Consider the following 10,369-nt stretch of genomic DNA (forward strand, 5'->3'; position numbering starts at 1 on the left):
AACCTTCCTGTTGGTTCTCCCAAACTCCTTCCGACTCTCTAATTTCAAAATAAAACTATCTTGTTAAAAGTCTTTTCAAGGGGCGCCTGGGTGGCTCAGTGGGTTAAAGCCTCTGCCTTTCGCTCAGGTCATGATCCCAGGATCCTGGGATCGAGCCCCGCATCGGGCTCTCTGCTTGGCAGGGAGCCTGCTTCCTCCTCTCTCTCTCTCTCTCTCTGCCTGCCTCTCTCCCTGCTTTTGATCTCTATCTGTCAAATAAATAAAATCTTTAAAAAAAAATTACTCAGCTTTAAAAAAAAAGTCTTTTCAAGTTCCTTTCCACTCTCCAGGCCACCCCTAAGTCTAGACCCTTATCACCTCCCTCTCGGATCCCGGCAACCGCCTCCCGATTTTCCTTCTGTCTTTGGTCCTGGCACACACTGGTCCATCCAGACGATCTCATCCCCGCCTTGCTGCCTCCAAAGGATCCACTGCGGTGATGGCTGAACAGCGCGTTTCACAAACGATTATCAGTAAACTGCTCAGGAGGACTCAAACCCAGCCCTGACCTGCGAGAACAACGCAGCCAAACGCCCGAGGGCCCAAGCCCCGCCCCTCGGAAAGCTCCGACGACCAGGCCCCGCCCCACGAGAAGTGCCAACGGCCAAGCCCCGCCCTTTGGTACGCTCCAACGGTCAGGCCCCGCCCCCAAGGTGCCCAACGGCCAGATCCCGCCCCTCGGGACGCGCCAACGGCCAGACCCCGCCCCGCGTGCGTGCGCGACCCCGCGGAGGCGCGCTGGCGCCCGCGTCGTCGGAGGCTGAGGTGGCAGCGGGCCTGCCAGCATGGAGCTGCCGCAGATGCCGGAGCTGATGGGCCTGTCGCTGCTGCTCGGGCTGCTGGCCCTGATGGCGACGGCGGCGGTAGCGCGGGGGTGGCTGCGCGCGGAGGAGGAGACGTGCAGCCGGTCCGCCGGTGAGTGGGGCGGGGCGGGTGGGGGCGACCCGCGGGGACCTCCCCGTCGTCCGACGTGTGGTTTGGGTCGGACACGGGTGCCGCGGACCCCCGGGGCCTCAGTTTCTCCTTGGGTGAAGTGAGCTTCGCTTCCCGAGACGAGGTAGCGGCGCGCCGGGCTGGTCGCGCCCGCAGTTGCAGGCTGGCGGTGTCTCGGTGGCGGAGGCCGAGGAGCTGTCCCGCTCCGCCTCCGCGTCCCCCCGGGGCTGCTGCGAGCTTGCAAACTCTGCAGCGCGCCACTAGCTCGTTATTTCAGGAAAGCGGGGAGGGGGGAGGGGAGGCGGGCCCGCATTTGTAAGCGCTCCGGGTGGCGGGGTGGTGGGGGAGGTTCCTTTAAGGGACCGCGCTCTCGCGTAAGGGAGAACCCCCGAAAGTGTAAGCGAAAAATAGAGTGTAGTAGGTTTCAGGGAGGAGGTCGGTCCTGGCGACTGGAAACCCAAGGGTGGGAGTGGTCAGCGCTGCTTTTTTTGTTGTCGTTGCGGGGTGGGGGGGCGGGTGGTCAAGGAAATCTGAGTAGGAAGCACGTGGCATGGGGTCTTGAAGGATGGATGTGTCCGTTTGGCCAAGGAGGAAGGAAGCGCTTCGCTGGCCAAGGCAGCGCGCCTGAAGGCAGGCGGTTCTCAAAGGGCATTTGGTGGGACTCTGATGTGCGCGGAGCGGGGGGTGCTGGTGGGACAAGGCTGGAGAGGGCAGATTGTGGCGGTCTCCGCGCACCGGCCTGTCGCTGTATTTCCTGTGGGAATTGAGGGGCATCTGCAGTAATCTAACCAAGCCAGCTTTGCACCTGGCCTGCTTCTCAACGAAAATAGCTGTTTTATGCAAAAGGGACTGGCGCCCTTCCCGGCACAGGGTTGGAGCTCCACAGGTGTGGACTCCCTACTTCTCATCCCCGAGTTCTCTATGGGAGTCCTCCGAGCCTCCATGGCTTGTGTGGGGGTAATCCTCACTTCTCTTTAAGGAGACGAAAGCCCAGAGCAGGGAAGCAACTTGCCCAAGGCCTGGGCCGCCAGATTTGGTCGTGCAGGTTTTTCCCTACCTAGGGATGTCTGGCCGATGATCTGCGCTTCGGTGCTGTGCCGTGTACCCGCTGAGCTGTGTGGGCCCAGAGAGGGCGTCTTTTCTAATTTGCACTGAGGTGCTGTATGGACTAACAGCAAGCAGTCTCTCCAGATCACTCGGTGGTACAGACACAATCCAAACCCTGTCTGATCCCAAACCCAGTTTGCCCACATCACTGTCCCTTCTCAAGCCTGGGACCCTGTCTGGTCACCTCTTGCTGCTGCACTCAACGTCTGGCCGATCATAGATGGTCAGAAAGGCTGAGTGAAGGCGCCTGGGTGGCTCAGTGGGTTAAGCCGCTGCCTTCGGCTCAGGTCATGATCTCAGGGTCCTGGGATCGAGTCCCACGTCGGGCTCTCTGCTCAGCAGGGGCCTGCTTCCCTCTCTCTCTGCCTGCCTCTCTGCCTACTTGTGATCTCTCTCTGTCAAATAAATAAATAAAATCTTTTAAAAAAAAAAAAAAAGGAAAGGCTGAGTGAGCCAGTGAATGGGTACATGACACAGCCCCTCCTCATAGGCCAAAAAGCAAATGGATTGCCACTTGACAAGTCCTTGAGATCCAAGAAGCAGAAACAGCATCAACGAATTCGCAAGGAGAAGCCTCAACAGCACAACTTCACGCACCGCCTCCTGGCTGGGGCACTGAAGGTACATGGGCACACATGCTCAGTGCGCGCGCGTGCACACACACACACACACAGACTCACACCCCCCCCCCCCCCCCGCAGACTTTTCCTCGCTAGTATTCTGTGCACGTGACAGACTCTTCCGCTTCTGACCCAGATCCATGGGGATGCCCCATCCCGTCCCTCCTCACGACACCCCATCACCAGCTTGCCCTTAATCCAGGCAACAGACCCTGTCTGCCCAAGGGGTCCCTGTTCATACTTCCTGCAACCCTTCCCTCAGAGCCACAGTGGGAACATATCTTGCATGGACTTTAGCAGCAATGGCAAGTACCTGGCCACCTGCGCAGACGATCGCACCGTCCGCATCTGGAGCACCAAGGACTTCCTTCAGCGGGAGCATCGCAGCATGAGAGCCAACGTAGAGCTGGACCATGCCACCCTGGTGCGCTTCAGCCCGGACTGCAGGTGGGACTCAGCTCTGCCTGCAGAAGCCCAGCCCCAGGCTTTATGTCCTTCCCACACCTGACTTGGGATAGCGAGCGGGGCGGGGGGGGACCCTGGATCTCTCTGGGGGGTGGCACAAAGTGGATCCGGACAGCTTGAGCACCGTCTGGGGCTCCGTGGAGGTCTCTGCATTTTACACAGCCAGGAAGCAGAGAGGGGAGGATGTGTTCCTCCTTGGGAAGTACCAGACGAAGCCTGGCTCCAGATTCGTCTTGGAAGCCATTATAACGGTTTTCTAAACTCTGAAGGAGCCAAAGCTATGAGAGTCATATCTTCTGAGGTGTGTTAAGAGGTTTTGAACCAAGGGTTAAGTTAAGTTGCGGGGCTGACTGGAGCAAGAAGGAAGACCGTGGTTTTCCTCAGAGCCTAGCATAGAACCTGGCACACAGAAGCTTTCATGTCCAAATGAATGAGTGCCTTGTCTGCTATCTGTCTCTAGAGCCTTCATCGTCTGGCTGGCCAACGGAGACACCCTTCGTGTCTTCAAGATGACCAAGCGAGAGGATGGAGGCTATACCTTCACAGCCAACCCAGAGGACTTTCCTAAAAAGCACAAGGCACCCGTCATCAACATTGGCATCGCGGACACAGGTAAGAGGCGTTCAGAGGTTAAGACTAGAAGAAACAGCACCAGTTATCTGCTGAATGTGTTAGCGCTGCCTGCAAGTTACGCTCAGTTCTAGCGTGGCGAGAGGTCTCTGCCTCTGGGCTCCCCTGGTGTCCCAGAGCCACAGCAGGTCCCCAGCGGAGGCAGGTAAGACCCACAGTCTTGAGCAAAATCCTTACCTGGGGGGACCCTTGGCCTAGGAGGGGAGCATGGAGCATGAGACAACAGAGGCCTTTGTAAGTGTCTCTTCAGAGAATGGCACTAGGTTAGGTCATGGACCTCAGTTCATGTCCCCTTTCCCCTCTCAGGGAAGTTCATCATGACTGCTTCCAGTGACACGACTGTCCTCATCTGGAATCTGAAAGGTCGTGTGCTGTCGACCATCAACACCAACCAGATGAACAACACGCATGCTGCTATCTCCCCCTGTAGCAGGTGAGGAAGGCGGGGCTCGGCGTCCGGGGCGGGCAGAAGTTGTGGCCAGGGACAGAGCAGACAGCCAGCTTCAAGCAGTGGAAAGAGCCTACGGTGTGGAATCAGGACGCCTAGATCCAAGCCCTTAGTCTCTGTTCATCTGTGGTTTTTAGAAGGCTGGGCCGGGGGTATCACATACCTTACAGAGTGGTTATGAGGATGGACTGAGGCCTGCGTATAAAAAGCGGTTTTAAAAGACACGGTGTTATTGGCACATAAGATCATTAACTCCCCCGGGAATGAGGTTTAGCGGGTTGGCAGAAATGAGATGCCCTTAAAGTGAAGTTGTAAAGGCACCCGGTTTTGTGGCAGGTTCGTGGCCTCGTGTGGCTTCACCCCAGATGTAAAAGTCTGGGAAGTGTGCTTTGGGAAGAAAAGCGACTTCCAGGAGGTCGTGCGAGCCTTCGAACTGAAGGGCCACTCTGCAGCCGTCCACTTCTTCGCTTTCTCCAATGACTCCCGCCGGTGAGTGCCTCCTCTCTGACGTCTTACCGGTGCCTCTCAGCCCCTCTTGGCTACCAGGGCCCTTTTCCCTATCTCTGCTGCCGCTCTGAAGGGGTAGAGTGCCCGGGCCTCAGCAGGAAGTAGACCTGGCCGTGCATTTGGCTTCCTAGCTGGAGCCCCTCATGCCATTCTGGCGCCCTCCCCACTCAGGGTGTGTTGGGGCTAGAGCCGTGATTTTCCATGCTGCAGGATGGCGTCGGTCTCCAAGGATGGTACGTGGAAACTGTGGGACACAGATGTGGAGTACAAGAAGCAGCAGGATCCCTACTTGCTGAGGACAGGCTGCTTTGAAGCGGCGAGCGCCATGCCGTGCCGCCTGGCGCTCTCCCCGGACGCCCAGGTCTTGGCCTTGGCCAGTGGCAGCAGTATTCATCTCTACAACACCCGGCGGGGTGAGAAGGAGGAGAGCTTTGAGCAGGTCCACGGGGAGTGTATCACTGACTTGTCCTTTGACATCACTGGCCGGCTTCTGGCCTCCTGTGGGGACAGGGCGGTGCGGCTGTTCCACAACACCCCCGGCCACCGGGCAGTGGTGGAGGAAATGCAGGGCCTCCTGAAGCGGGCCTCCAACGAGAGCACCCGCCAGAGGCTGCAGCAGCAGCTCGCCCAGGCCCAGGAGGCTCTGAGAAGCCTGGGCGCCTTGAAGAAATGACCCTGCCGCCACCGTGGCTGCCTTTCTTCACAGGGACGCCCCCGCTGGAAACCGGAGTATTCTGATTTTCTCAGTGGTGGCTCCTCTCTCCCTTTTCCCCATTGAAACTATTCTTGCCTACTTTGATCTCTCTCGCTCTCCTTGCCCGTTGTGACTCCTGGCCTTACTTGACCTCCCAGTCTAATGATCAAGGTGCTTCTCTTTCTCCTGGGCCTGACGGATGGAACCTGTCTTCACCAGGCACAGAGGGAAATGGTAAATTGGAGAGAGAGAGATTGGACGTGGCCTTGACCTTGTGGCATCACACCCTGGTACCCAAAGGAGTTTGTAATTGTGGAGGCAAAACCTAGGCACACCTGAGTACTAACCAGCGGCCTTGGCACGGGTGGGAGCCTGGGGTATTTTCCTCTGTGCCGTGGTGTCAGGGAAGGGCTAGTCTTAATCCAGGCGAAGCTCCTACCTCCATTGAAGGGGAATTAAGGGATTCCATTCTGTGCCTCAGTTTTTTTATTTGTAAAATGGACATTAGATTCTCTCTCGACCTGCTTATTACAGAGGCGAAGGTATGCACGTATTAAGTCCCTCGATGAGGAAAAGAGTACTAAGATGGGCTGCCTGTCGGCCAACCTCACTCACTAACAACCAGGTAAAAGTGGGACTCCGTGGAGTTCGAAACTAAATGAAAGGAGAGAAATACATTTCCTTGGGAAGGTGAAGTTTCTGGAACTTGATCATCCATGTAGTATCTGGTTCTGCTTTAAGTTGGGTAGAGGAATCATAGGCTTCCAGGCTTGGACTCCTCTCTTCAAGATTATATCCTCTTTTCAGTTTGTCCTGTATTTCAGTGTCCGCTCTGTGCCCAGCACAGCACTAGTCACTGGAGATGAAAATGAACAGGACGTGACGGCCGCCGCCAGTCCTGGCCAATGGGAGAGGGGGCACGTGGCTCTCAAGCGCTTTCTGCTAGTTAATTCATAGCTGTAGACGGCTGCTGTGAAAGTCAAGGCGAGAGAGGATGGAATCAGGACACGGGCGGTGGATCTGAGGCGGAAGGGGCAGAGTTGGAAAGAGATGCGGCATTTCGAAGTTCAGATGTGTTGGATTGGAGACCGTTTGGGTGTGGGAGAAGGCAAATGAGGATCCAGAAGCCTTGAATCTTGGCAAAATGCATTCGTCTGAAATCACATCCTTGCCGTCTCTTTCCCTAAAACCGAGGCCTCCCCAAATATCCCCAACTCATAAATACTTGAACGAGGCATCACCTCGGAGTTATTCTTAATGACGGACTCTCTTTTTCATTAATCCCTGCGGCCTGCTCTCACTCCTAGCATTCCACTCCATCAGAAGAGTCTTTTGGTTGGACTCGAGATTATATCCTGAATCTGTTTCTCTCCATCTTTTCTGTTAGCATCCCGGTTCTAGCCACTGTCACCTACTGGAGGTCAGGTGGCTTCCTCACGGGTCCCACTGCTTCCTCTCTTGCCTCGTTAAGTCACTTTCTACGTAGCAGAGTGATTTTCGAAAATGTAAACCAGAACACGTTGTTCCCAAGCAAAAACCTTCCAAAGGCTTCCCATTGCACTTGGAATAAAATCCAAAATTCTCGTCATGGCCTGCAAGGTCCTATGTAATCTGGCTTCTTCCTTCCTCTGATCTCGTTAACCACTCTCCCAGCCACCCCCAACTTTGCTGTTACAGATTTGGCCAAGCCAAGTTCTGTCCCAAGAAGCTGTGCTTGGAAGCCTTTTTCTTTGCTGTTGGCCGACTTGTCATGCTTGTCGTAATTCAGTCCTCCGTCCAATTACACTTGACAGAGAACCCTCTCTGACCACCCAGTCTGAAGTAGCCCTTTCCACCAATCATATCACACCCGTCACATTAGCTTACTGTATTTGTTTTGTATTTACCTAATGCTGTCTTGAAATTATCTTGTTTGGATATTTGTTTGCTCCTGGGGCTGAATACTTACGAAGGTCAAGTGGAAAACGCAGATGCGTGCATGGGACCACACTGGCCTGGGTGCAAGACGGTGGGAAATGGGGGGAAGTGGAAGTGATCCCCTGAGGGCCCGTGTCCGGGGTGAGGGAGAATGCTACTTATTATTCAGGAATCCAGCAGAAGTTGCTTGTCTGAGAGAAGCTAGAAGCTGGCAATTCATTGGAAAAAGACAAAAATTAAACACTGTGTGGGCCAAACAACACTAACGTGGGCCAGATGCAACCCAACGGTCTCCCGTTGGGAGCTTCTGGATTGTTCATTAAGCTACGGATTTGTGAGCTCCACAAGGGCAGATCTTTGTCCGTTTTATTTGCTCTGTATCCCAAGCAGAAGACCGGGGACAGAGTAAGCACTCAATAAATATTGAAGTCAAACTGGGGGGCAGTCAGCAGACATTTCGATGCCCTCTGTGTGCACTGTCCCTCTCGATGTCCTTTGTGGTTTTATACTCCTGATAACAGACCTCTGGTTGATAATGCTATGGACATGGGTCCCGGTGAACATTTGCTTTCAGGGTGTCAGAAGAACGAGCCTAAAACACTTCTTTGCACATCCGTCTGGTTCTGGCTTTACTCTCACCGTGTATCCAGGAGGCAAGCGAGCGTAGTATGTTGAGTTACTGAAGGCAGAAGTCTTTGGCTCCAGGTTCGGCCAGGTCACTTACTGACTCGAGACCTCGAGCAGACAGATCACGGGGCCGCTCTCTGAGTTTGTTTCCTCATCTGTAAAATGGGAATGAATCCTGCCCTGAGGGTTTTGCAGGGCTGTGAGTGTCTCATGAGACAAGTGAAGCAGCAAAGTCATCACGGACTTCCCGAGGACACCGCTCCTCTCACAATGTCGCTAATGTCAAGGCTGCTTCTCTTCTCAGCATGGAAGACGGTATCTGGACATTAACACAGAGCGGAGGCTGCCGTGTGTTTTTCATGGAAACTCTGTGTGTGAAGGCAGCATTAATATTTTAGTATTACTATCTCAACTTCTGTGGGTTTGCAATTTTTCAAAATAAAGAGCCGGGGATATATTTTACATGGTGGTATATAGCCTATTTTTATCAGTCATCAAAAAAAGAACATGGTATTTAAACCACAAAAGTGCGCAATTAAAGGCCTCTTGATAGCCTTGGTCAGTTTCCATCAAGGTAGGAAGGCTCCTCCTCTTCAAGATTGCGCTGTAATCAGAGATGAGTGGGGGTAGGAAGCACATACTGTCACCATGAGTCATCAGTGATAGTGGGTTCTCTCAGCATTAGGTAGACCGAACATGGCCCCCAGTTGGCCATAGATCTAGAAACGTAATTTGGGGGTTCGTGGACTTCTCTACCAGAGGCGGCGTCTTGGTGAGCATGGCTTGGTTCCACACCCCGCTCTCGAGGCAGAGGCGCACTGAGGGGCACGGGTTGGCATTGCAGGACTGGCCACAGCAACTGAAGGCCCGATTGCTGTATGCAAGTCCGCTGTGGCTTCTAAGCGTGTCAGGGCATTTCCAAGTCTCCCATTTGTTCAAGCTGCCAACTCTGATTCCAGAGTTCTGGGCTGCTGGAGAATGAGCCTGGTTTCCACTTTCTCTGCCGCGCGCGCACCCGCTTTGAGTCCATCCGCATTTTTTTTTTTTTAAGATTTTATTTATTTTGACAGAGATCACAAGTAGGCAGAGAGGCAGGCAGACAGAAAGGGGGAGGCAGGCTCCCTGCTGAGCAGAGAGCCTGAGGCAGGGCTCCATCCCAGGACCCTGGGATCACGACCTGAGCCAAGCAGAGGCTTTAACCCACTGAACCATCCAGGCGCCCTTCATCCCCATTTTCTTGATCACGCGAGTAGCGGCTAACTTGAGTACTAAGCCTTTGATCCCCCAAAACCCACTATTGTTTCCGCCTCAGCCGGCCTCCTGGCATCCACATCTTAATTTTCATTTGGTGAACTACACTTCCCCGACTCTTAATCCACAATCCACACGACTTAGAGGAGAGAGACAGAGCCCCTCCATGGCGGGCATGTAACCGATCCTCAGGTCCCTGGACCTCACCAGATCTTTAGAACCATGGGGACTGCTTAGAAAGTAGGATTAGGCGCATTACAATGGGCAGTCCTGCCCTAGGAGGAAGCTAACACAGGGAGGCAGAGACCACGTGCTGAGGATGCCAGTGAGGCCGTGGGATCCAGACACACTGAGGTGTCTGCCACGGGACTTGTCAGTTACCAGAACCAATAAATTCCTATTTATGATGAAGTCTGTTTGAATTGGGATATTCTTGCTTGCAATCGAAAGGTCTTAACTTCGGTATTATGAGAGTTAAACCGCCCAAGGCATATAATCAATGGCACACCCCAGTATTTCAGCGGCCTCTCTTGTACATACCTTTAGCCATCAGGCACAGCCCCAACATTTGTAAAATCCAGAAGCAGGAATACAAATGGAGATCCCGGCGCCATGTCGTAAGATTTCAAAGTTAAAAAACCAAGCTGTGGGGCACCCGGGTGGCTCAGTGGGTTGAGCCTCTGCCTTCGGCTCAGGTTATGGTCCCAGGGTCCTGGGATCGAGCCCCACATCGGGCTCTCTGCTCCGCGGGAAGCCTGCTTTCTCCTCTCTCTCTGCCTGCTTGTGATTTGTGTCTGTCAAATAAATAAAATATTTTAAAAAAATTAAAAACTAAAAAACAAAAAACAAAAAAAAAACCCAAGCTGAGCCCAAATATGTCCCTTCCTCCTCACCGAGGCATAACATTCCGGAAAGCCGAGTTTGAATTTAGGATCTCAGAGTCCAGTCTGTGCCACAGTGTGCTGTGACGGCGGGTCACCCCGTGGTCTAGGCCTCTTCTCTTCCCACCTGGTTCTTGGCCACATTGCAAGGGAAGCCCCAGCGCACACCTCCCACGTGTCACCGTATTGCTGTGAACCATGACTTCTTGGCCCCCCCGGCACTTGGGCCTTAGGGTGCGTACCCTGGGGC

At 54.1% G+C, this 10,369-nt stretch overlaps 1 protein-coding gene across 1 annotated transcript; it reads left to right on the forward strand.

Annotated features, from left to right (window-relative positions):
• The first annotated feature begins 770 nt into the window (after positions 1-770).
• TBL2 (transducin beta like 2) lies at positions 771-8,449 on the forward strand. Its single transcript, XM_045994061.1, has 7 exons — positions 771-954; positions 2,570-2,700; positions 2,962-3,146; positions 3,625-3,776; positions 4,101-4,227; positions 4,579-4,731; positions 4,960-8,449. The coding sequence occupies exons 1-7, from the start codon at positions 825-827 to the stop codon at positions 5,420-5,422; spliced, it is 1,341 nt and encodes a 446-aa protein (XP_045850017.1). The 5' UTR covers positions 771-824; the 3' UTR covers positions 5,423-8,449.
• The last annotated feature ends 1,920 nt before the right edge of the window (positions 8,450-10,369 follow it).

This window comes from Meles meles, chromosome 21 (assembly GCF_922984935.1).
Source record: "Meles meles chromosome 21, mMelMel3.1 paternal haplotype, whole genome shotgun sequence".
NCBI lineage: Eukaryota > Metazoa > Chordata > Mammalia > Carnivora > Mustelidae > Meles > Meles meles.